General features: G+C 45.1%; 1 protein-coding gene across 2 annotated transcripts in view; it reads left to right on the forward strand.

Annotated features, from left to right (window-relative positions):
- The first annotated feature begins 218 nt into the window (after positions 1-218).
- cyth3b (cytohesin 3b) overlaps positions 219-27803 on the forward strand; it is a 42790-nt gene continuing 15205 nt past the window's right edge. Inside the window, exons 1-5 of one of the 2 annotated variants that reach the window (XM_029728669.1) lie at positions 219-621; positions 25720-25802; positions 26023-26087; positions 26863-26929; positions 27254-27372. In XM_029728669.1, the coding sequence (XP_029584529.1) occupies positions 603-621; positions 25720-25802; positions 26023-26087; positions 26863-26929; positions 27254-27372 (353 nt within the window). In that variant the 5' untranslated portion in view covers positions 219-602. Of the gene's footprint in view, positions 622-7789; positions 8458-25719; positions 25803-26022; positions 26088-26862; positions 26930-27253; positions 27373-27803 lie in introns of those variants that run through there. The other variant, XM_029728670.1, reaches the window with a different exon arrangement.

The raw sequence follows: 27803 nt of genomic DNA on the forward strand, positions 1-27803 counted from the left end.
AAAGAAACCAGATGCAGTGACCATAGGAGGGCAACATTGAGAAATTATTTCATATGTAGGCCTATATTATACATGCTTTACCTCATCACTGATCTGGGGACTTGATTGAATAATTCCCTCACAGATTACAATACAGTACAGCCTGTGTACAGTACAGTCACATGAGGGCAGGTTTGTAGTCGTTGCTCCACAGGGCGGGACAGATAATGATGACGTACAGTGAAAGCTGCCTGTCTGTCTAGTGGAGAAGCGGAGTCGTGGAGCTCGGATGGGATAGCCTACTCTCCCGATGCTAGTGGAGTGAAGGTGGATCTGCCGGATAATATGCAACAGATCACTCTAGAAAAAAGACGTCGCCGATTCAGTTCCATCTGAAATAGGCTACACTGATGACGGATATCCAAGCGGATTGCCTCGTGATTCCAGCATTGATGGCAAGAAAATAATATTCCCCAAAACAAGACGCGGCTTCTGTGGTCAACCTGTCTGCAAATGCACCCAACCAATTAAAACGCGCATTTCAATAATTTACCCCATATTCATACAACAAGTTTCTGCGATCTTACTTGGTTTTTTGGACCTTTGCATTTTCCCCTTCAGCCATGGACGAAGACAATCAAGGTAACGTTACATCCCATTCACACGCATGTTTATCTTTCATGTGTCGATGTGTCGATGTATTGATGTGTACACTAGGATCATTTTGGGTAGGCTACAGCAGGACCCAAGGCCGGTTTAATCACAACAATCAGGTTAACACTGTATTTACATTGAGGTATTGTGGTATTTCACATAATAATAATAACACTATAATCTGTCTATGTTATATGTTACAATAGATTTAAGGATGACGTTAGAAAATAAGAAAAGAAGAAAGAATACGAAAATAAATAGAAGGCATTTAGAATGTGAACCTTTATCCCTCTACATTGAGACACAATTTACATGTTCACCCTCACTCGTGTATGGTATAGCGACCCAGTTATGAGCATGTTTCATGGTTCCATGAGAAGTCATCTGACACAGAACCATCAGTCATCACACAGTGGATGTGTAGCGCGCTAATGCAGGATGGAGGGATATGGATTGACCTATATTCTACGTAAATAAGAACAAACGGGACTGTCACACTCCAGCGGATAGGCATGATGCCTGTATGAATACATCACTGTCACGAGGCTGAATGCAGAACGCATACTCCCTTGGCTTATTATTAAGACTTTAAGTCACCAGGTCAGTTACACACTCATTCCAGGCAAGCTCAACAGGTCGTTCCATATGTAGGGAAGGCTAATTCAAGCATTGCTCAGTGATATATAAAGTTATGACCAATTGAAGAGTGCTCTCTCTGGCTCAGTTCCATGACTAGATGCTTTGTGTGTGTGTGTGTGCGTGTGCGTGTGTGTGGACATAATCGGCTCTGTAGGCTACACATCATTTGGATCTCTCTATTTGAGCCAGAAAAGTCCAGGAAAAAGTCCTGGCCCTAGTCCCAACTACAGTCCCGACCCACCTTTTGAGAAAACACTGATCTACAGCTCTTGCTAGGCCCCTTTACTGTTTAGTCCAGAGCTATGTGATGTATGTTATTCACTGTGGCAGAGTGGAGCGAGGGAAGAGGGTACAGAGCCCTCATTGTGCTGCTATCAAAGTGCTTCCCCTCCAGTGGTGGGTGGGAGACGTCAGCAGCAGCACAGACACACACACACCACAGACAGACACACACACACCACAGACAGACATGATAGACAGACATCACAGACAGACAGACATATTGTATGGTCCTGTGATGCCAACCAGAGATAATTGACAGTTAGACAGCCGAGAGAGGCAGACCGACCCCCCCCCCCCCCCATTCCATCCTATCTCTGTTCCCCCTCTCCCTCACGGCAGTCTTCCCTAACAGAGAGAGCATGCATGGATGGATAGATTGTGGTCTGGAATGATAAGAGAGGTGTCAGTGTGTGTGTGTGTGTGTGTGTGTGTGTGATGGAGGGGATCTCTGTGTGTGTGTGTGTGTGTGTGTGTGATGGAGGGGATCTCTGTGTGTGTGTGAGTGGTGGAGGGGATGTGTGTGTATGTGTGTTGGAGGGGAAGTATGTGTGTGTGTTGGAGGGGATGTGTGTGTGTGTTGGAGGGGATGTGTGTGTGTTGGAGGGGGTGTGTATGTGTTGGAGGGGATGTGTGTGTGTGTGTTGGAGGGGATGTGTGTGTGTTGGAGGGGATGTGTGTGTGTGTGTGTGTTGGAGGGGATGTGTGTGTGTTGGAGGGTGTGTGTGTGTGTAATATAGGCCATGCCGTTTCCACTCATCTGGAATAACGTATTAATATGTCCTGGAAGGATACGCATAGCGCCACATATGCCAGTTCTGCAGACAGTTGATGAGAGAGAGAGAGAGAGAGAGATAGACCACCGGGCTTATTGTCTAGCACGCTTGGCTTGATTTAGGACACATGAAGGACATCATCATCACCAATCATCAGTGATCTCCTCACACGAGATCTACAGTATATACACTGTATGCCCGAACAGAACCAGAGCTTACCAGGGTCACTGAGGAGAGACAGCCCAGGGAGGAGTTGATTAGGCTGGGTAGCAGAGCAGGGCAGAGTGGGTGAGAGACGGTTCCTGGCTCTGCTCTGTGGGATACTGTCTGTGACACGCTGGGCGTGGGGCGGTCGACAGGAGTCCTGCTGGGCCAGTGTGATTAACACACACACACACACATAGCATGCGAGGCCAGATGGAGAGCTGCCAGAGAGAGAGGGATGGAGAGAGCAGGAGAATGAGAGAGTGGCCAAAGGATAATAGAGAGAACAAATAGAGATCAAGTGGTAGACAGAGAGAGGGAGGGAGTCAGAGAGCGAGAGAGGGAGGGAGGGAGGAAGAGGAGGGAAGGTTGGAGACAGGCCAGAGAGGTAAGGAGGGAGGCCAGGTCAGTGCAGGGATGAGTACATATTCCTCCTTAATCAATTCTTCAGTCTCTTACTGGATTTCCATTCAATAAAACTCCTATCTGTTGTGTGATGATTAGCTAACTGTGGGTGGTAGTAGTGATGTGATGATTAGCTAACTGTGGGTGGTAGTAATGATGTGGTGATTAGCTAACTGTGGGTGGTAGTAGTGATGTGATGATTAGCTAACTGTGGGTGGTAGTAGTGATGTGATGATTAGCTAACTGTGGGTGGTAGTAGTGATGTGGTGATTAGCTAACTGTGGGTGGTAGTAGTGATGTGGTGATTAGCTAACTGTGGGTGGTAGTAGTGATGTGGTGATTAGCTAACTGTGGGTGGTAGTAGTGATGTGGTGATTAGCTAACTGTGGGTGGTAGTAGTGATGTGATGATTAGCTAACTGTGGGTGGTAGTAGTGATGTGGTGATTAGCTAACTGTGGGTGGTAGTAGTGATGTGATGATTAGCTAACTGTGGGTGGTAGTAGTGATGTGATGATTAACTAACTGTGGGTGGTAGTAGTGATGTGGTGATTAGCTAACTGTGGGTGGTAGTAGTGATGTGATGATTAGCTAACTGTGGGTGGTAGTAGTGATGTGATGATTAGCTAACTGTGGGTGGTAGTAGTGATGTGATGATTAGCTAACTGTGGGTGGTAGTAGTGATGTGGTGATTAACTAACTGTGGGTGGTAGTAGTGATGTGGTGATTAGCTAACTGTGGGTGGTAGTAGTGATGTGATGATTAGCTAACTGTGGGTGGTAGTAGTGATGTGGTGATTAGCTAACTGTGGGTGGTAGTAGTGATGTGATGATTAGCTAACTGTGGGTGGTAGTAGTGATGTGGTGATAAGCTAACTGTGGGTGGTAGTAGTGATGTGATGATTAGCTAACTGTGGGTGGTAGTAGTGATGTGATGATTAGCTAACTGTGGGTGGCAGTAGTGATGTGGTGATTAACTAACTGTGGGTGGTAGTAGCGATGTGGTGATTAGCTAACTGTGGGTGGTAGTAGTGATGTGATGATTAGCTAACTGTGGGTGGTAGAAGTGATGTAATGATTAGCTAACTGTGGGTGGTAGTAGTGATGTGATGATTAGCTAACTGTGGGTGGTAGTAGTGATGTGATGATTAGCTAACTGTGGGTGGTAGAAGTGATGTAATGATTAGCTAACTGTGGGTGGTAGTAGTGATGTGATGATTAGCTAACTGTGGGTGGTAGTAGTGACGTGATGATTAGCTAACTGTGGGTGGCAGTAGTGATGTGGTGATTAACTAACTGTGGGTGGTAGTAGTGATGTGGTGATTAGCTAACTGTGGGTGGTAGTAGTGATGTGATGATTAGCTAACTGTGGGTGGTAGAAGTGATGTAATGATTAGCTAACTGTGGGTGGTAGTAGTGATGTGATGATTAGCTAACTGTGGGTGGTAGTAGTGATGTGATGATTAGCTAACTGTGGGTGGTAGAAGTGATGTAATGATTAGCTAACTGTGGGTGGTAGTAGTGATGTGATGATTAGCTAACTGTGGGTGGTAGTAGTGATGTGCTGTACTCCTCTCCACCAGTGTTCATCCCCACCAGTGAGGCCTTATAGGAGAGAGCAGAGCACTCCTCATTCACACACACACACACACACACACACACACACACACACACACACACACACACACACACACACACACACACACACACACACACACACACACACACAGGCGTTATAAAATTCTGGGCAGCAGCAGAAACGAAGGTGATTGAATCCGTCTGACATGCATGATACTCCACAATGCAATGCTTCTCCACAGACACCTGCTCTGATTGGTGCCTCACTGCTGCTTTGTTTAATCCACTCATTTGACACGAAGCAGAAGACTCTAATGACCAATTCTGAACAGAACATTTCAACAGATTAAATGAACAGTGTTTTTATTAGCAGTGTCATTTCAACTAGCCTCAACTGTGGCACTTATGAGTCTGTGTGTGTGTGTGTGTGTGTTTGTGGTGTGTGTGAGTGAGTGTGTGAGTGTATGTGTGTGTGTGTGTGTGTGTGCACAGCACTGACTGGTAGAGTGAGAGACCATATGGAATGAATCAGTGTTTTTATCCCTTTAGTTACGTTCACAGCATGTCTACCGACGGACTGTGTGTCTGTGTGTGTATGTTTGGCCACAAACCGCTCTGTTTACTCAGTGCGAAAACCGACCATTTTCATTGGCTACGCTTGTGTGCCTGTGCAGCCGCGAGGTTATGCCATGCACGCTCCTGGCTAGCCGAGGCGAGACACATACCACCTCGGAGGTGTATCTCAATAGTCTGATATGGCTTCCTCTGCTTGTCTCCTTGTCTCCTGTCCTTCATCTGCACTAATGAAGAATTGGACATTAAGCACCTACTACACTCAGCCACACTATTTATTTGACCTGAAGGCCTGCTATGCCCTCTACTCTGACCAACCCACATTCAGGATAGAAGTAGAGGAAGCAACGGTCCCAGACCTTCTCGTGTGCTTGCTTCTGTGGACTGCAAAATGGCTTCAGACAGAGAATGTTAAGGAGGTTGTTTGTTTACGTTTGGTCTTTGGAATAGATGGGGCGTCTCTGGACCTCCGTGTTTACCCAAGGCCCACCCTCTGTGAAGTAGCTAAGAGAAGTGCAGCTGAAAAGTTGATGGGTCACGGTTCAATGACTATATGAGCTCTCCACAATTTAGAGCAACTCACGCTTAGCTGGTCCAGCAAGAAGACGTCCCTTTACTCTGTTGCAGCAAAGAGCTCACATTGTGCCGATCCACCATTTATTCAGGTGGACTGGAGTCCTTCAAAGTATGTCACAGCACAGCGGCCTGCCAAACTGACTGGCCCTCCCAGGGCTCCACTGACCTGATCAGTGGGTCAAGAGCTTGGGACTAGAAGGTTCTCTCAGCATTTTTGTCAAAATTGAGTTGTTGACGTAGCCTTTTTCTGTTCAATGTTCTCTACTTATATAGTACAGTAAATACTCCAATTCACGTTGTTAAGATAAAAATTCCTGACACCAGTCAAACCAATGAGCATTCAGAACTTTAAGGCCAATTATCTCAGAATCATTGCAGATAGAACCTTATAGTTCCAACCCACTGGACACACACTGGTTAAATCAACATTGTTTCCACGTCATTTTAATGAAATGACGAGGAACCAACGTGGTATAGACGTTAAAATGACCTCTGCCCAGTGGGAAGCTCTCAATGTGTATGTATGGCATGACAACAATAGTGAGGGCACTAAAGCACATGCAGAGCTGGGACCAGCTCTAGTTTACTACTGCAGTTCTGCAGAAATAGATTGGATCCCAGCAGGCCAGTCTGGATTTAGACTACCACAACTGGATTAAAAGGAAAAAGTAGCAGCCAAAAATAATATGAAGACAACATTTTATTGGTAATAGTGCCTATGTGTTCCATGTCTCTCCATCTCTCTGTCTGCTGGCTGCTGACTGTGGGCATGGTCAACACCCACTGCTGCCCCAATCAGTTACTTCTCAATCTAACCCTGAAGGGCCACCACCAGTCAGCCAGACTGGTCAATACTACGTCCTATAGCCTCTCTCTCCTTCTATCTGAGTTTAACAGCCATTTCCTTTCCAGTCTAAATATACTGTAAATCAGTCTAAATATATATCTTATACATTGATTGGTGGGTTGTCTGGTTCTCCACCCAGGCCTCCCTGTGTGATTCAGCCCAGTGTGAGTCACCTCTGTCAGGCTGGGCTCTGTGTTGTGACTGCTGGGTGGTTGTCACCACCCTGATGCCCTGCTGGCTGTATAACAGAGACCTTGTTTGGCCTGGCTCAATATCTGATCATACAAACAGACACAGCAGAGAGGGGAGTTGATACTGTACGGTGGATGGGTGTGTGTGTGTGTGTGTGTGTGTGTGTGTGAGTGTGTGTGTGTGTGTGTGTGTGGCCAGAGAGGTTTCAAGTCAATAAGTCACCATCTTATAACTTAAAACACACTGTTCCTATCACACACACCCTACTATAGGTCCAAACAAGCAGATGTTTCTATTGCATTTAACCTTTATTCACCCAGGTTAATGTTATTGAGATATGATCTCTTTTTTAAGAGAGACTGAATGATGTCAAGTCCACATTTTGAATGGTGGAGCGCGTGCTACTGTTATGTCTTTCATACTCCTCTATACCCCCTGCCTGAGTTGAAGTTAAGTTACAGTAAGTTGGAGTTAGTTAAGTTGGAGTTAGTTAAGTTGGAGTTAGTTAAGTTGGAGTTAGTTAAGTTGGAGTTAGTTAAGTTGGAGTTAGTTAAGTTGGAGTTAGTTAAATTGGAGTTTGGGGATTATTGACAGATGGGCCCACATGGAAGTTGAATCAGTTTCTCCCTCAATGGATTTGATAGGGTTTGGAGGGTAGATGTAGCTGCGTAAATGCGCTCTGTGTTCTGTTGTGTTAGGAGACACTGGGGAAATCCTCCTGAACCTCAGCACTGTTTTCTCAATCTTAAAAAAGGGGTCTAAGAAATGTTTCTAAGTGAGTGCGGTGTGCGTGGCAGGAATCTGTGAACTGTTGAGTCCCAGCAGAAGGGTCCTAGTGTTGGAGAGAGCACGCAGAGGTTCTCAATAACAGCCATGATTCCTCTCCAGTCCGTGTTCCCTCCCTGGCTGGCTGATATACAGGGCTGCGTAGTAAAGGGTTCCACATGAAGAATGGTTGAATAGATTAAAAACAGACCTAGACCAGGCCTACAATACGGAGGTTTGGGGTGTGTGGGTGGGGGGGCAGTGTGTGTGTGTGTGTGTGTGTATGTGTGTGTGTGTGTGTGTGTGTGTGTGTGTGTGTGTGTGTGTGTGTGTGTGTGTGTGTGTGTGTGTGGGAGGGGGATTTTGGAAGCGTGAGGCAAATTGAGCTCTATTTTTCTCCTCTCTCTCAGAGCGTGCGAGTACTCCCAGGAGTCCTGGGTCATATGTTGAAAATAATATTTGCGGGAAGAACAGCCCCCTCTCCAGCCTGGGCTTTGTCGGCCCTCAAGTTCAAGGTTCTGTCTGTGCCTGTGTGCGTCTGTCTATGCGTGCATTCGTGCCTGCATGTGTTACATGTTGGCTTTTGGGGAAGGGAAGGGAAGAGAAGGCCGACCAGAGTGGAGCGGAGGAAAAGGCACGGCTGGAACAGTTATGTAAGGGATCATAGATTGTAAAAGCTGCTGAAGATGCAGGAAAAAGGTGTATCCACCCTCAGTCACTACAGCCAGCCAGCATGCCAGGACATCCAGTTCCCCTCTGTCTCCAAACACACAGGATCTTATAACCTCTGCTTTCCTCAGGCTAAATGGGTCCTTCAAATGGATGGATCATTTGGGGTGGCCAGAACAGAGACTATTTATCCCCAGCATGTACTTTTATCCTTTTGACCATGGTGTTACTTTTCTAGGGATAGATTGGTGTTGGCTGGAGTGAGGAGTGTATCTTCTTGAAAATGCTTTTATCCTCTTGACCACTGTCTTGTCTTCACATCAGGTTTGATATGCACTGTTGGTTTTTGAGCTTGCAGCTTACTGGAAAGAAATGTACTTTGTGCATTTGTGATGGCAGGACACTGAATCAACAGTATAGTGCTGTACTACATAATCTGTCCATCTCAGTGCCTCCTCTCCTCTCCTCTCCTCTCCTCTCCTCTCCTCTCCTCTCCTCTCCTCTCCTCTCCTCTCCTCTCCTCTCCTCTCCTCTCCATAAGAGGATGTGTACAGTAATGCTTATTCTGGACCAGCATGTCAGTAAAGTAGACCATGCTCTCTCTGTCTCTCGCTCTCTGTCTCTCGCTCTCTGTCTCTCGCTCTCTGTCTCTCGCTCTCTGTCTCTCGCTCTCTGTCTCTCGCTCTCTGTCTCTCGCTGTCTGTCTCTCGCTCTCTGTCTCTCGCTCTCTGTCTCTCGCTCTCTGTCTCTCGCTCTCTGTCTCTCACTCTCTGTCTCTCGCTCTGTCTGTCTCTCGCTCTGTCTGTTTCGCACTCTCTGTCTGTCTCTCGCTCTCTCTCTGTCTCTCTCACTCTCTCTGTCTGTCTCTCTCGCTCTCTCTCTCTGTCTCTCGCTCTCTCTGTCTGTCTGTCTCTCGCTCTCTCTCTCTCTCTCTCTCTCTCTCTCTCTCTCTCTCTTTGTCTCTCTCTCTCTCTTTGTCTCTCTCTCTGTCTCTCTCTGTCTCTCTCTCTCTCTCTGTCTCTCTCTCTGTCTCTCTCTCTGTCTCTCTCTCTGTCTCTCTCTGTCTCTCTCTCTCTCTCTCTCTCTCTGTCTCTCTGTCTCTCTCTCTCTCCTTGTGTTCTGTGCCATGGTAGATCTGCACACACTGCTTTTTCTCTGGTGTAAAATACAGCCTCATCATGTAAAATGAATGTGTTGTTTAGTTGTGAGGAGAGGGATCAGCAGGGTCTGCTGCTGCTGTGGTGTTGCAGTAGTAGTAGTCATACTCTTCCCACTATATATATATATATATATATATATATATATATATATATATATAGTGTTGGTTGTGTTTGTCACAGCAAAACACCTCATAGTCAGTACCCAGCGGGGCCAGCCATATGACGAACAGGGACCCTCTGCATGACCTGCCTGTGTGTGTGTGTGTGTGTGTGTGTGGCTTTATGAGTGTACTGTATATATAGTGAGTGTTTAGGAGTATTCAGAGCAAGTTACCATGTATATAGTACTCAGCCAAAGTAGGTTGGTGGTGGAGGGCTCAGCCCCAGCTGTGTGTACAGTATCTCACGGTTTCCCACTCCCATGGACCAGGATGAGATAGCAGTTAATTGTGTGTGTGTGTGTGTGTGCATTCATGCAGTTGTGTGTGTGTGTGTGTGTGTGTGTGTGTGTGTGTGTGTGTGTGTGTGTGTGTGTGTGTGGATGGAGAGGATTACCGGCTGCTGCAAGCCCTCTCCATGCTTAAACACATGGGGGAGATGAGCTTTGGAGGGATGGGGACAGTCAGTAGATTAAGGGTCATAGGCTGGAGCTGCTGGCTGTCACCTTCCTACATCCAACTGGAGCTGCTGGCTGTCACCTTCCTTCATCCAACTGGAGCTGCTGGCTGTCACCTTCCTTCATCCAACTGGAGCTGCTGGCTGTCACCTCCCTACATCCAACTGGAGCAGCTGGCTGTCACCTCCCTTCATCCAACTGGAGCTGCTGGCTGTCACCTCCCTTCATCCAACTGGAGCTGCTGGCTGTCACCTTCCTTCATCCAACTGGAGCTGCAGGCTGTCACCTTCCTTCATCCAACTGGAGCTGCTGGCTGTCACCTCCCTACATCCAACTGGAGCTGCTGGCTGTCACCTTCCTTCATCCAACTGGAGCTGCTGGCTGTCACCTCCCTTCATCCAACTGGAGCTGCTGGCTGTCACCTTCCTTCATCCAACTGGAGCTGCTGGCTGTCACCTCCCTACATCCAACTGGAGCTGATGTCTGTCACCTCCCTACATCCAACTGGAGCTGCTGGCTGTCACCTTCCTTCAGCCAACTGGAGCTGCTGGCTGTCACCTCCCTACATCCAACTGGAGCTGCTGGCTGTCACCTTCCTACATCCAACTGTAGCTGCTGGCTGTCACCTTCCTACATCCAACTGGAGCTGCTGGCTGTCACCTCCCTTCATCCAACTGGAGCTGCTGGCTGTCACCTTCCTACATCCAACTGAAGCTGCTGGCTGTCACCTTCCTACATCCAACTGGAGCTGCTGGCTGTCACCTCCCTACATCCAACTGGAGCAGCTGGCTGTCACCTCCCTTCATCCAACTGGAGCTGCTGGCTGTCACCTCCCTACATCCAACTGGAGCTGCTGGCTGTCATCTTCCTACATCCAACTGGAGCTGCTGGCTGTCACCTCCCTTCATCCAACTGGAGCTGCTGGCTGTCACCTCCCTACATCCAACTGGAGCTGCTGGCTGTCACCTCCCTTCATCCAACTGGAGCTGCTGGCTGTCACCTCCCTTCATCCAACTGGAGCTGCTGGCTGTCACCTTCCTACATCCAACTGGGGAGGTGGGCTGAATGGAGAGACACCAATAACCAGGATACAAACATGACAGAGATGAGAAACCATCCCTCTCTTCACAAATACAGGATATGTACATCACTACTACATTGAGACTTTGGTCCCACTTTATTTAGGTAGACCCATATAGATGGTCTACAGATGGTCATACTATCAACACGCTCTATGTTGATAAGCAAACACTTACTAAGGTTAAGGTTAGGTTTAGAATAAGGGTTAAGGTTAGGGTTAGTGGATAGTTAGTTGACATGATGTTGACAGTTATTGAACATCTACTGAACATCTACAAACCATCTCCTTGGGACTATCCAAATAAAGTGCTACCAAGACTTTCCCCATGTCAATGATGAGATGAGAAGCCTGATCCTTGATCAGTCCCCTGACTACATATACGGCATACCAATCAGGGATCTTTCTGCCATTGTAATCCATTGAAGTCCAAACAGTGTCAGAAAAACATTTTCAGGATGGAAAAAAGATTTAAGTGATTAACTTAAATGATTAAAACCAGATATCAATTATGTAGAAAAGATAATGGACCCGTATATATTTAAATAATATAATCTTTGAGAACTAACAATCATCAAAATAAAATGTAGGCATTCAAGGAGAATTGAAAATTCCCAAAACAATGAATTTAGCAGTATTCATTTTGTTTTTATGTTTGAGCAAAAGAACACAGGATTAGCCATAGCAAAATGCATAAAATTGCAGGAAATTTGCTTTAAAACGGCAACAATTTCTCTCAGCTCCATGGCAGAAGGTGTAGAATTGCAGGAAATGGACTTAAAAATGCTAAAAAGGATCTATAGCGCCAAGATAGGGGCCTCTAAAATATTCTCTATAATGTTCTCTAAAATGTTCTCTATAATGTTCTCTATAATGTAGCAGCGCCATAAGGTCGACCGCGCTCATTGCCACGCACTCTGCCGCGCCCCTGCCACGCCCCATGCCACGCCCACCACCTAAACCCCTTTTTGATCCAGAAAAACCCTGCCGATGATAATCAGAGGAGTTGGCTAAAGCACATACAGATCTGGGACCAGCCTAGTCGTCTTGACAGTGGGACAATCTCCAGTAGTGAAGGGGATGTACATTGCAGAGCAATGCAGTGCAGTGAATCACTGTGTGTAACCTGTATCTGCTCTGCTGATACAATACGGAGGATCCTAACGTATTCTATTGACCTTTGAAACCTCTCCACTACATTGTGTGGGGATTTGTGAGAGGAGAGCAGAAAGAATGACTAATGTTTTTCATGGTGGGAAGCGTGAAATGAAATGTGAATGGCCTCCAAGGCAGGTCGGTCTACTCAGGCTCTCTGGACTAGGTCAGCCTGACCGGCTGAAGAATGGGCCTGCTGATGTCCAAGAGAGCATTGATAACGAGACCTTTTCACAAGGACAGTAGCGGCTAGATATCAAGCTGTATCAAGAGTTGTCCTAGAGGGGAATAACACACACACACACACACACACACACAAAGAGAGAGAGACAGAGTCAAGAGCGCCTCGGGGTGTAGACAGAGCTTTACAGTGGCTCTGAGGCATGGGTCCCTTCACACACACATTTAATCTCCTGTCACCTCTGTCACTTCACATCATCTCTCTGGCTGGAATACACAAACACTATGAAACAAGCCCTCCCTCCCTATGAGGGGTCACTAGCTACGGAAATACATTACGTGAATGAGATCCCACAATCCCACAGACATCAATGAGGATCTCCATATGTGTGTCAAAGTGATACTCCAAATATATAGACGATGGCCAAGTTCACTAACATCATGGTGTTCTCTGAGTAGCTTTAGCAGAGCAAACTGTCATTGCTGATTTTTCACCAGAGGTTTGATGGCTAGATTAGTTATAACTTAACATGATATTACTGTAGAATGAGATGGTAGACAATACCATGTGTATTAGCTAGACGCACTGGTGGGAGATGTCCATAAATGAAATGGTTATACTTTAGAGTTGTTTCCAAGGGTGAATATGGAGAAAATAACTATTACCAACATCTGGACCTGGATGGAATGATTATATTTGTTTTCCAGAGGCTGTAAATTGTTTCCACTAGTTTTCCCACTTTCCACTTTAAAATATATCGTTCCCTTGTTATTCTAGGATATATTCAACACGCAGGGAGAAATATTCAGTAAATATGATACTTCACTTATCTGAAGACTTGACAAACTGTACAGGTGGCTGTAAATAATAATAAGACAGTGATTATTGTCCTTCCTCTAGATAAAATACAATTTTCACAATTTAAAATCATCATCAGCATTCAATTTCTCAAGAAAGGGAGAAGCACTTGAGCCCTGTATGCCTGAAAATGTTCAAAGAGCCATAATGAGAACAGTGGCACATTAAACCCTTGTGTTTACAGCAACAGAACCACCATGTTGGATCATCAAGAAAAGTATTGATCTTATTTCTTGGAGTATCAGGCCTTTTTGAGCACCTTTGTCTCTATCCACACTCCTATCTTATTGTCCCAGGAAGGAAACCAGATGGTTGTTATAGATTAGTGATGGATCAATCCTTTCATTTTCAAATCATAGATACATATAGTAGATATGAACCCAGCGTTACTGACTTCATACAGATCATCTGAGTTCCATCCAGCTGGATCTCTTCAAACAGGAAGCTTCATATTATTTCCTGTATCCTATGTTATTTTGCATGACTGCATTTTCCTACCTCCTCAACATCTGGCTACCCTAATGTTCAGCTCTATGTAGCTGGGTCACAGCTGGATGTGACATGGGTTCAGGTGGGTCGAATGCAACAGTGGGACTATATCAAAATATTGTAATTTATATCAAATTGTTAATGTGTTTTGAAGGATAATTGAGGGGGATTACTGTAGCTAGAGAGGGGTTACTATTTTTCGTTATTTCCCCATCATATGTAATCCATGTCATATTTATATCTTGTAGGCCTATTCTGATATCTGAAAATGGCATCAGTTGGATTAAATGGGGGGTTTTCTTGAAATCTGTGGTCAAATGTTTGTTTTTAATATCTTATAGGCAGCATAAGATTATCAACAGATTACTGTCGACCTCACAGCTGCAGCTGCATTTAAATGCCACACTAACTGCCCAATGGTACCATACTAAATCACATAGCAACCAATAGGTCTGCACCCTGAAACCTTAGCTCCAATAGAAAATCTGCATTTCACAACACTTCCTCATAAAGATGCTGCTAGTAACAGTTGAAATGTCTACCTCTGTAAACTTCATCACCATCTCAGTTCCAGACAAACTAGAGAAGTGAATAAAAAACCCTGTTATGTGGAGGCGTACAATCTGCAAAAAGTTGTATATAAAAAAGTCCAGAGAAAAAGAGGATGTCTGACTGACCTCAACCACCCACGTATTCCCTGTGATAAAGTCATCCCAGCTTGACTTTTTTCATGTTTGCTGTGATCCTGCTGTTCTCCTCTCACAGAACAACACAGAGAGCAGGCAACAGCACATAGAGTCCTACTTGGCAGCCAGAGTGTCTTTCTCTCTCTCTCTTTTAGTCTTTCTCTCTCTTATACTCCTTCATGCTCTTTTCCAGATGTGCTGTCTGGATGGCCAGAGCCCAATATAAAAAGTTCAGTCATTCAGTGCAGCCTCCCTCAGCCTCACAGGCTCTGTTCTGTTTGTCTCCTCAGGGCCTCCATATCAGATGACTGGCCAGTGGCAGATACACTCCAGTCATTTCCTGAGTGACTCACACTGGAGGACTGTGGGGGTTCTAAAGAGGGTTCTAAGAGAGGCCCTGATAACATTTGTGTTGTTATTTTACTTCCTTACTAATAGTAGTGATAGTGTGTGGATGAGGCTTCTGAACCTCACAATAGAATAGAGGACTCTCACGTGCTGGCAGTCTGCTGTAAAGCTAACCCAATGGAGATCTAACCGTTCCAGTAGGCCTTTATATTCCATCCACCATATTGGAATTCAGATATTTCCGTGCATGACAACTTCCAACCGCGTGTTCCTTCGCCAACCACCAAGGAGTCGTTTACCGCGTCTCCACCCCCTACTCTAAAGTCTGACCCTAAATGACTTGATGATTGATAGTCAATTATAACCTCTGATCGTCATTGGAGGTTCAGAGGCTTATCTCCCATTATTATCCACAGTCACTGTCCCCGGAGCTGTTTTATTGCCTCCTAAACGGCCTGATCCAGCGGTCACACTGTTCTCTGATCAGTGGTGTGTGTCCTAGGGTGACTTTGTAGAGTAGACGCTGCTGTGCGTCCTATGGTAGGGTGACGTTGTAGACACTGTAGTATTTGTGTCGTAGGGTGACATGGTAGATGCTGCTGTAGACGCCGCAGGCTCCGTTAGTGAGCTGTGCCACTTTCCCCTCGCCGGCGCCAATCAGTAATCTTCACACATTGTCTGTGTCCTGACACACAATACAGACAAAAGTCCTTGGTTGCTTTAATTACAGTCTAGGGCCAATGCTTCAATTAATATTGTCAAAATTAATTTTAAGTATTTTTTTGTATTATGTAAGTATTCTATATTTTAAGTACTGCGATATACAGTATACAACAATATGGATGTTTTGTAGAGAATGATAGTAGAGGTCTGAACGGTGCTTCCACAGTATCCCCTCTATCCTCCTTTAAGTCAATGTGTAGGAAAGAAGGGGCCCAGGTTGTGTTCTCATGCCCTCATGCCATACCCAGCTTCCCCCTTGGAAGTCTCTCCTTAGGAAAGGAGACATGGCCTCAGCAGGATGGTTCATGCACAATAAGATAAGAAGGCCCCTATGAGGTAGACTCATGGCAAGGGTATTTTAAAGGGGAATTCATTGGTCACAACACAAAACATGCAAAACTCTCGAAAAATGTACCGTAAACTCTCTTTAAAAATGGGCACTGAAAAGAAAGCAGGGACACAGTCATTATATAGTCATTCACAACATATGCCTTCCCCCAAGCCATAAGACTCTAATCAAATGGCTACCCAGACTATTTGCATTGCCCCCCCCCCTTTTTACACCGCTGCTACTCTCTATTGGTATCATCTATGCATAGTCACTTTAATAACTCTACCTACATGTACATATTACCTCAACTAACCGGTGCCCCGCACATTGACTCTGTACTTGTACCCCCTGTATATAGTCTCGCTATTGTTATTTTACTGCTGCTCTTTAATTACTTGTTACTTTTTATTTCTTATTCATATTTTTTTTTTTAACTGCATTGTTGGTTAGGGGCTTGTAAGTAAGCATTTCACTGTAAGGTCTACTACACCTGTTGTATTCTGCGCATATGACTAATAAAATTTGATTTGATTTGATGCTGTGATTCGCTCCTTTAATACGCAGGAAGTGACACGTGAAAGGAGGATCATCAAGAGTAATCAAAGGCAACCCCACTGCAGTCAGCGCCTGTAACTGAGTAGAGATAAAGAACAGGGGACCCTGCTGCCAAAACGAGTAATCTAATTTGTTAGGAAGAGCATGACACATGATGACCCAAAAATAGACCAATTATGGCCCTGTTTTCATCTCCGGAAGGGAAGCGGAAGCGTTCCTTTGATGTGGATTTTTGGCAAACGTTAGCAGTAAAGACGGTGATCTTGTTTAATTCCATATGAATAAGTCATTGTGGCTGGTGCGCTTTGCTGTCGAGGTGGGTTTAGGCTTACAGGGGGAACGATTTGTGTTTAAAGCCTCTGGTGCTTTTTGATCATTAAACAGCTGTGTTGTGATGCATTTGTTTTGATGTTGAAATCCCCTTTTATTTGGGGCAATGTTTCGATCTCAGAAATAGCAGAAATGACAGCAAACATTCCCAGCGAGTGACTGTCGCCGACGCAATCAAGCGAAATATACTGTTGAATACAAACACGAAAGCAAGAATGAGTTGCACAAAATCAGAAAATTACACTGCATATTTTTTGGTGTAAATCAATGGCAATCCAAACGACTGAACCAAACTATAATGAACAAAATATATAAATGCAACATGCAACAATTCAAAAGGTTTTTCTTAGTTACAGTTCATGTAAGGAAGTCAGTCAATTAAAATAAATTCATTAGGCCCTAATCTATGGATTTCACATGACTGGGAATACAGATATGCATCTGTTGGTCACAGATACCGTTGAAAACAAGGTAGGGGCGTGGATCAAAAAAACAGTCAGTGTCTGGTGTGACCACCATTTGCCTCATGCAGCGAGATACATCTCCTTCACATAGAGTTGATCAGGCTGTTGATTGTGGCCTGTGGAATGTTGTCCCACTTCTCTTCATTGGCTGTGCGAAGTTGCTGGATATTGGCCGGAACTGGAACACGCTGCCGTACATATACATCCAGAGCATCCCAAACATGCTCAATGTGTGACATGTCTGGTGGGTATGCAGGCCATGGAAGAACTGCCACATTTTCAGCTTCCAGGATTTTTTACAGATCCTTGTGACATGGGGCCGTGCATTACCATGCTGAAACATGACGGCGGATGAATGACACAGCAATGGGCCTCAGGATCTTGTCACGGTATCTCTGTGCATTTAAATTCCCATCGATAAAAGGAAATTGTGTTTGTTGTCGGTAGTGTATGCCTGCCCATACCATAACCTCACCGCCACCATGGGGTGTTCACAACGTTAACATCAGCAAACCATTTGCCCACACGACACCATACATGTGATCTGCGGTTGTGAGGCCGGTTGAACGTTCTGCCAAATTCTCTAAAACAACGTTGGAGGCGGCTTATTGTAGAGAAATAAACATTAAATTCTCTAGCAACAGCCCTAGTGGACATTCCTGCAGTCAGCATGCCAATGCTGGGGAGGCAGGTAGCCTAGTGGTTAGAGCATTGGGCCAGTAACCGAAAGGTTGCTAGATCGAATCCCCGAGCTGACAAGGTAAAAATCTGTCGTTCTGCCCCTGACTAAGGCAATAATTTGTTCTTAACTGACTTGCCTGGTTAAATAAATAAAAAATCCCGTTCCCTGAAAACTTGAGATATCTGTGGTGTTGTGTGACACATTTTAGAGTGGCCTTTTATTTTCCCCAGCACAAGGTGCACCTGTGTAATGATCATGCTGTTTAGTCAGCTTCTTTATATGCCACATCTGTCTGGTGGATGGATTATCTTGGCAAATAAGAAATGCCCACTAACAGGGATGTAAACAAATCAATGCCCAGCATTTTAGACATCTTGTGCATTTGAAAATGTCTGGGATCTTTAATTTCAGCTCATGAAACATGGGACCAACACTTTACATGTTGTGTTTATATTGTTGTTCAGTGTAGTACCTGAGGTGAGGTCTGTCTTCCAGTAAATGAGGAGTCCCAGTACAATAACATGTTTTTCAGATCAGATGACTTTAGCAGACTGACTGATGAGCTTAGCAGGTCCAGGCACCGAAGGGAGAGTAGTCTCCATTTACACAGAGGAGCTGTGTGTGTGTGTGTGTGTGTGTGTGTGCCCGCACGCGCATCTTTTTGGTGCTAGAAAATACTTTAATTTTAAAGACTCTGATTTACTTTGAAATGGTGGGAGAGAGAGAAAGAGCAAAAGGAGGAGAGAGAGAGAGAGGGAGAGCAAGCAATTGAACGATAGAGTGAAAGAGAGGTCGCATTCACAAGGAGAAAAAACAAGTGGTTTATCCTAGAGTCTGTTGAAATACATCTGCATGATTCGCTCAGTGATGGAAATTCCCTTCAGCCATTTGTTTAAACAGGAGAAGACTGTAAATCAGAGTGCTTTATGACTGGCATTAAATCAATGTAGCCAATAACAATATCAGAGACATGAGACTGTTATGCTAATGAGAGACTGTGGATGAGGTTAGCACATGGTTTAATCATGTTACATGTGACTGTAGAACACTTGGCGGGGGAGGATTCAGAGTGTAGAACTATTTCCAATGGGGAGAGGGTTCTGACCTGAGAACTGTTTGGGTGTTGACCGAAGAACCTTGCTGGGGAACTGTCTGATGGTCTAAACTCGATCTTTTTATTTTAGAACAGTTTGGGTTCCGATAACAGAATGATTTACTGGGTCTGAAGTCTGGTTGCTAATTGTAGAACTATTTGGGTTCTGAGCATAGAACCCATTAGTCTGTTCTGTGTATTGAACTTTGGAGAAGGGTCATTGAAGCAGGCAAGCAGCAGACAGCTTTTGCCGGGTCCTAAGAGCATTCAGTCTGACTCTACACAGGAGCTACTGCTACAGTAGTCTGATCAAAGTTGCAATACTCTTAATGGGGCTATACACTAGAAGCTGCAGCATTCTCTAGACTGGTCTGGTGGGTCAGGCCAGAACCACATCATCCTCCTCACTATTACCATGGAGATGAGGCTAATAAATAGCCAATGGAGCCCTCCGAAAGAACATGGCTCACTTTGAAAGTTTCACACGTTTTTTTGAGACAAGGCTTATAGTGAAGAGTTTCCCAGGAAAAATTAGGGGAGAGGAGAGGAAGACGGAGAGGAAGATGGAGAGGAGAGAAAGATGGAGAGGAAGATGGAGGGGAGAGGAGAGAAAGACGGAGAGGAAGATGGAGGGGAGAGGAGAGAAAGACGGAGAGGAAGATGGAGAGGAGAGAAAGATGGAGAGGAAGATGGAGGGGAGAGGAGAGAAAGACGGAGAGGAAGATGGAGGGGAGAGGAGAGAAAGACGGAGAGGAAGATGGAGAGGAGAGAAAGATGGAGAGGAAGATGGAGGGGAGAGAAAGATGGAGAGGAAGATGGAGGGGAGAGAAAGATGGAGAGGAGAGAGAACTAAACAGTGAAAGAGAAGGAAGACAAGGAAAAGAGTAGTGATTTAAAATATTTACAAACAGAGAAGAGGTTGAAAGAGGGGGCGATAATGAAAGAAAGTGAGGAAGACAGAGGGTGAAAGAAGGAGAGAATGAAAGAAGGAGAGGAAAAGAGAGAGAGAGAGATCCGGTCTGACCAGAATGAATGGTTGTGGTGCCAGAGGAATGTGGCTTATGTCCACATAGCTACAGTAATCTGTCAGGAGGCACTGACTGACTGGCTGTCAAAGGACCTGCCATCACACCTGTACCTGAGAGAGGAAAACAACCAGCTAGAAGCAGTGGGCAATGTAGCTGTAAAGCTTCAGCCAACAACACAGTCCTGCAGTCCTACTGACCACTACTGACCCTCAGATACAGAGCTGGACTCATATCTGAGCTATGTATTCAACACCGAGACAGAGCTGGACTCATATCTGAGCTATGTATTCAACACCGAGACAGAGCTGGACTCAGATCTGGGGTATGTATTCAACACCGAGACAGAGCTGGACTCATATCTGAGCTATGTATTCAACACCGAGACAGAGCTGGACTCATATCTGAGCTATGTATTCAACACCGAGACAGAGCTGGACTCATATCTGAGCTATGTATTCAACACAGAGACAGAGCTGGACTCAGATCTGGGGTATGTATTCAACTCAGAGACAGAGCTGGACTCATATCTGGGGTATGTATGCAAGAGAACACAAATTGGGTTATAGATGTTTTTTATTTTGTGAACAGTTGAGTGATATTGCAGGACACTTAATGACAGATTGTGTGGTATTTGACTGGGTCCTAGGCGTGAGGTTGTAACAATACTATAATACCATATTCCCAGTACAGAGCCAAGTCAAACCAAGCTGGCCTGGTTATGCTTCCACCATAGTTGCTGGAACCTCAATGTGAGAAGAAAATATCCAGCTAGCACGTGAGGTTCAGGTCAGCCCTGACTCAGACACTTATGTTTCAGGTTTTGTCTTCCATGACACACTTATTCAACCTACTTATATCATTCAACAGTCTCAGCTGTGTTGTTGCACATATTTCTCCATGATTATAGGAACACAATGAGGAGACTATGGCGAGCGCTTGTATAAGTGTTCCTGAACTAGCCGTGATGTGAACTTAGTTTAACCCAGCCTGTGTTTGTGTGGCTACTATTGTTACGACGGACCAGAGTCAGTGGGCCTAATCAGTGTAGACATCCTCTCTTCATTGTCACAGTGCAGACCTGGAGGAAATCAGGAAGTGGCTCCACTGGCTCTGTTTATTAGTTGTTCCCTTGCCTTGCTGTCACAATAGGAACTAGATGGCCATGCTAGAAAGGACAATAGTAGCCTATTAACATAGCTATGTGCTCTTAATCGAGGGTTAGGGTCAAAGGTAAGGTCAGGGTTGAAGTGAGAGTAGCCTAAAGTTTAAGTTTAGTAGTTGAAATTGTATTTCTTGTCAAAAAGTCCATGTGTTCCATTGTTTCTATAATAGCCAGATATAGTTGTCACTATCTATCTTTAGCCACGGAACCATGAAACCATGTCACAAGGGACACTCCAACATGTCCGCCTCTGCCGTCGATCTCCCTCTGCAGTACAACCAGGGGATCAGTATGCTTGGGCAGCTTTTGTATCCCCTCTCGCTACCAAGGAGATTTGAAAGGCGTGACACTCGATTGAGTTAGAGATCTGACTTAGGAAACGGTCAATAGTGGTCTGTTCCCTGCATGGATCTGACCTCTGTCTCGTCCTCTGTCTATGTCAGTCACTGTCCAAGAGAGAACTCCAGGGCCTCTATTCACACAGCTTCCCACATCAAGAGTGCTGATCTAGGATCAGTTTTGTCTTTTAGATCATAATTAATACTATTTTTTATGGATAGTAGGACCTGATCCTTGATCATCCCTCTTGCTCTGAGACACTGTGAATACAGCCAGGGTGTTCTAGAATCTCTAGAGTATGTTATCTATCTGCACTATCTATCTTATACCGGCAGCCAGAGACAGCTATGCAGTATGCAAAGGGACTTAATTAGCCTTAGCTAGCATAGCTAGCAGTTACAAGACTTGGGGCTAAAGGCATGCACGTCCAGGCTGGGGGAAGCATGGTCAGCATAACAGAGCAGTTTCGAAGCCAAGCCAGCCAAACCTTAGCATGGCAAGATAGGACAAACAGATCTGGGACAAGGCTAGCCCAGCGCCACTGTGTCTGCAACTTTTCCAGAGAGATTTTCCAACTTGATCCAACAAAGGGGATCACCAAGTCCAACTCCAACAGTTGTACTGATTCTATCAGGGTCGAGTGCGTCACAGCGTCACTTGGATCAGGAGATGAATGACATTGGTTTATCAATGGCGTGGAGAATTTGCATGTTGTCTCCCTGTCTGTTCCTGGTTCAAGACCCCTGACTGTGACTGATCGCCAGGGCAGAGAGAGGTCTGACTGAGGAGGTGGAGGAGAGGATGATCATGTAGTCATAAGTACATAAAACATGTACTTCCCATGACTGTGATGTGGTTGTCTCATCTAGCGTTCCTTAAGATGAATACACTAACTGTAAGTTGCTCTGGATAAGAGCATCTGCTAAATAAATAAAATGTCAAATTGAATAAGTCATAAGATCTTAATATCATGGTGCCCATCAGAACCAGGCCAGTAGTCAAAAAGCATCTCTAAGTAGCAGTGCTGATCTAGGATCAGTTATCCCTTTTAGATTATAATGAATTAAATGATATGGACAGGAAGGACCTGATCCTAGATCAGCACTACTGCGAGACATTTGTTAATAAGGGCTCAGATCTCCTCTACAGATTATTATAAAGACTTGATAACAAGTAGAACACCGGGAAACTTTGGACAAACGTGTCTGTTGGAAAATAGACCCTTTCTCTCAGATCAAAAAAGACTTCCTAGTTCAATTAGCTTAGGGTCTGAAATATTGAAGAATTCAAACTTTCCACTCAAATATCCTATTGACATCAATGCATAATTCAGATTAGATTTGGAGTTGCATGAGCTCTAGTTAGTGCTCAGCCCTGAGTGTGTAGAATAAGTGATTATTTTCAGTCTAAAAGGAAGTGAAGCAGGAAGTCTCCCATGGCGTGTGGTGTGTGGCCACTGGTCTGTATAATTGATTACACTGCAGTAGTGAGTTCCTTAAGTGACCGTTCAGTAGCAGTAGCACTTTGACCCTGCCTAGGGGTGTCTGACCTCTCACCTCTGTGACGACCTCGTTGACCCTTGGAGATCACATTGATCTGGTTGGTCATGGTAGAGGAGAGGGAGAGGAGTGGAGGAAGGGAGTCAGACTGGAGGTGGAATAAAGGGATACACACACACACACACACACACACACACACACACACACACACACACACACACACACACACACACACACACACACATCCTTCATGTATAATGCATTAGATACCCAGGCTGACGGTGTATAGCCTACAGCAGCCGTTCATCCACAATGATGATATCAGATTACCCAGCGTTTCCACATGCATACACACAGCAGGGGGATTGTAACTGAACACAGCGGCCATCAATCCCAGACAATTTGTCCCTTTCTTTTGGTTGACTGGGTTCTTTGAGGTAAAGTAGGTGGGATGGCGCTCTGCTTTGCCCATTAGAGACGTAGGTTGCCTGGGGGGGGCGATCTGCTCTACAATCACTGGCTTTATGGGCCTGGTTAAAGAGCCAGAGTAACACGGAGAAGATAACGCTCTCTCTTCTCTCTCTCCTCTTTTCTCTCTCTTCTCTTCTCTTCTCTCTCTCTTCTCTTCTCTCTCTCTTCTCGCTCTTCTGTCTCCTCTCTCTCTCCTCTCTCTCTCTGAGCTTGGCTGTCTTGTGGTAGTGGTATCTATTGTCTTTTTTCCTTCTGATTTATTTTATTTCTCTCTGTCCCCCTCTTGCTATCTCTCTCTCTATCTGTCTGTAGTATATATCTCTTCTCTCTTGCTTTGTCACTCTCTCTCTTTTCTCCCCCCTCTCTGTATCTACTCTATTCATTTCTCCTCTCTCTGTATCTACTCTATTTATTTCTCCTCTCTCAGTATCTACTCTATTTATTTCTCCTCTCTCTCTGTATCTACTCTATTTATTTCTCCCCTCTCGCTACACGGAGTGGACAAATCATTAGGAACACCTTCCTAATATTGAGTTGCACCCCCTTTTGTTAAATCCACTTCAATCAGTGTAGATGAAGGGGAGAAGACATGTTAAAGAAGGATGAGACATGGGTTGTGTATGTGTGCCATTCAGACAGTGAATTCGCAAGACAAAATATTTCAGTGCCTTTGAAGAGGGTATGGTACTAGGTGCCAGGCGCACTGGTTTGAGTGTGTCAAGAACTGCAATGCTGCTGGATTTTTCATGCTCAAGTTTCCTGTGTGTATTAAGAATGGTCCACCACCCAAAGGACATCCAGCCATCTTGAAACAACTGTCTGAAGCATTGGAGTCAACATGGGCCAGCATCCTTGTGGAACGTTTTCAACACCTTGTAGAGTCCATGCCCCTGATGAATTGAGGCTGTTCTGAGGGCAAAATGTTTTGTACACTCAGTGTACTCTCCCTCTCCCTTCATCTATCTCTCTGTTTCATTAATGTAGAAGTCAGTCAGAGGCTTTGAGTGGGTCCACTCGGCCGTGAGAGAAAACGATCACCACTTCTGAGATCCTTTTCCTCTGTCTACCATCTGCGTTTGGCTCTGATTGGCTGCTCGTCCGTGATAAGAAGCCACCGAGAGTCGAGTACCACGATGCCATCCCATCCCGACTTAATGGTCCGTGGTATCTCTGTCTTTTTGTCTTTACGGAGAGAGAAAAAAAGACAAGTCAATAGCTATTGACAATGGAAGGAGAGAAGAGAAAAAAATCTGAATCGTAAAGCTGCTTAGCTCTATGAATCAGCTGGGATTTACCCCCCCCCCCGACTCTCCTCCCCCCTCCACTCCAAGCCATAGGATGGATAGAGAGAGAGAGAGCTGGCGAGGCAAATGCGCGGCGTAGAAAAGCACAATCTGCCACGGCTCTTGATGTGAGAATGACCTACTTCCTGTGAGCCTGAGCATGCCTGCCACTGCCTGCTTTCTAACAGGTAGTAAGAGCGGCGGTGTGTGATAGGAGGAGGAGGTGGTGAGGAGGACGTCCTCAGAGAGAGGTCTGGGGAGGAAGGTTGATGTATGTGCTGCTGGTAAACTGAGGGATAAGCAGGAGGGACTGGGGAGACTCCTTATTGAATAGAACACGTGGAAATGTCAGAGTCTGTATGATTTACCACTGGGTGCTCAGTTCACATACAGTATAGTCAAACACGTATATTATAGTGTGTGTGTGTGTGTGTGTGTGTGTGTGTGTGTGTGTGTGTGTGTGTGTGTGTGTGTGTGTGTGTGTGTGTGTGTGTGTGTGTGTGTGTGTGTGTGTGTGTGTGTGTGTGTGTGTGTGTGTGTGTGTGAGAAGGGGGTTAGCATTTGGCCCAGATATCTCAGTGGTACTAATTACCTCAAATGAGGAAGCAGACTATCTGAGAACTAATATTGGACGATGCACGTTTTAGCAGATGTTCAGCGCTGGTGTGTGTGTGCTTACCTGCTTTAGTGTGTGTGGGGGTCCAAGGTCCCGGGCGGTTTGGTTGTAATTTATGGAGGAGTTTTCCTTTTGCCAGAGAGGAAGTCAAGAGCTCTCAGAAGTTCCAGTATACTGCTAGAGAATGATGTGTTGATTTAGGAGTAGGTGGAACTGGAACGTGTCCCTAACAACAGATCCAGGATCAGATGTTTTTCCATCCTCCTAATGGTTAGGTTTAGCATTGGGGTACACTAATCTGATCCTAGATCTGTGGTTCATCAGCCTTGTGTGTTGATTTACAGCACACTAGCTATCACATCTTAATCCATGGAAGTGTCTGACTACGTGTGTAAATGATTGTGTCTTAATTCCACACTTTCCACACTCTCTTTCACAGTACCTGAAGACCTTTCCTTGGAAGAGAGAGATGAGCTGTCAAACATACGACGCAGGAAAAAAGAGCTACTGGATGACATTGAGGTGAGTCAAGAAAATGAAAAGAAATGTCAAGATTTCATATTTTTTATAAAGATATCACTCACCCTTGATATGATATGACTTTATGTGGGTGGCTAAAATGTTACTTTGACTCTAACCACTTACATTGAGCCTGTTTGTTGATTTCCAATGCTCTGCTAAAACAACTACAGTTCAGTTGTGAATTGAACCCAGCTAATTCTCCCTGTAATCCTGTTGGCAGCGGTTGAAGTTTGAGATTGCAGAGGTGATGACTGAGATCGAGCAGCTAACCTGCGTGGGGGAGAGGTGCGTAACCCCCCCCCCCCGTTCCCTTCTCCTCTCCAAGTCGTCCAGCCACACACCTTTCCCAGTGTGGGTTAATAATCCATCTTTGTTTGTGGAGCTGAGCCGTCCCTCTGCCAAACAGTTGCTAAACGCCCCACAACCGCTCCTATTCAGGGACTGACAACTGATTGGCTGTTCAGCGCTCGTTGGTGATGAGGTGGAGAGAGCGTGTGTTAGTGTGGATTTAGCCTTTGTGTGTCTCAGGTGCAGCTGGGGAATGGTTCAAGCTATTCTGGGAACACAGGGAGAACACAGTATGCACACATGCAATAATGCAAACACACACACACACACACACACACACACACACATGAACGCACAAAGAAAAAGGCATACGGTTTTCATTCATTTTTCATTAGACTGAGTTTGAGTTAGATTCAGTTTCTCCTGCTAATCAGTTAGTAGGTGCAACAACCTCCATGGTTGATGTTACAGTCCAAATGGAAAGATAAGTCAAAGATCATTGTTTTTAGAGGATCATTACATTCTCATGTTCATAGCTGACTTGGAACAGTAATAACTGAATCCAGCTGAATTTCTCCTGAACCCAGCCCAATGTAAACTAACAGTGTCAACTCACTAACTCACCACAATACCGTTCAGTATCCTGGATAAATACTGTACAAAGTAGACAAACGTGACAGTTGACCTGGTGAACAAATACAGGCGTCAGTTGTTGATAATGCCACACCTGTTCTAGAGAGCTGATGGATCTCTCTGCTCTGTCCAATCACAGTAAAACAACACAAAGAAATAAACAGATCGCCATGGGAAGGAAGAAATTCAACATGGACCCCAAAAAGGTTTGTCTAAAGTCCATGCAATCCATGCTAAAGACATTATTACCCCACTACCACGGATGTTAATCTGGTGTTAGACGTTTTTATTGAATGCTTTCTGATTTCTATAAAAACAGATCGAAACTTAGATGTAGAACAATGTATAACAGGTTACACTATAAACCATGGCCATCAAAGATGTTATCTGGTTGTGTTATCTGTATTAATGACTTATTGTAATGCCTCCTAGCTCTCCTTCAAGTCAAAACAGATAACCGTGTGTGTGTATGTATGTGTGTTTGTCTGTGTGTAGCTTGGAGTGCTAACCAAACTGTGTGTGTCTTCCAGGGGATCCAGTTTCTGTTGGAGAACGACCTTCTCCAGCACACTCCTGAGGACGTATCCCAGTTCCTCTACAAAGGAGAGGGCCTCAACAAAACTGTCATAGGGGACTACTTAGGAGAGAGGTAACAAACACACTGCTCTGACCTCCTCTGTTTTCATCTCTCTCTGTCTCTCTCTCTCTCTCTCTCCTCTCTCTCTCTCTCTCCTCTCTCTCTCTCTCTGTCTCTCTCTCTCTCTCTCTGTCTCTCTCCCTCTCTCCCCCTCTTCCTCTCTTTCTCCCTCTCTCCGCATCTCACTCGCTCCCTTCTCTCTCTCCCTCCCTCTCTCTTTCCTACACTCTGTCCATCTCTCAGGGAGATTTCTCCCTCTGTGCGTGTATAAGCCCGGTCATAAAGCCTCGGGAAATGGATTGTCTGGCTCTACGGAGCACAGCGGCGACAGTAGACAAGGGGCCATGCCAGTAAAACAGAGATCTGTTCTGCCTGGCTACATGTGTCTCATATCTACAACACGTGGGCCACCTCGCAGGGATGTGACTGTCAAAACAACCTGT

The sequence above is a fragment of the Salmo trutta genome, chromosome 32 (assembly GCF_901001165.1).
Source record: "Salmo trutta chromosome 32, fSalTru1.1, whole genome shotgun sequence".
Classification (NCBI taxonomy): domain Eukaryota; kingdom Metazoa; phylum Chordata; class Actinopteri; order Salmoniformes; family Salmonidae; genus Salmo; species Salmo trutta.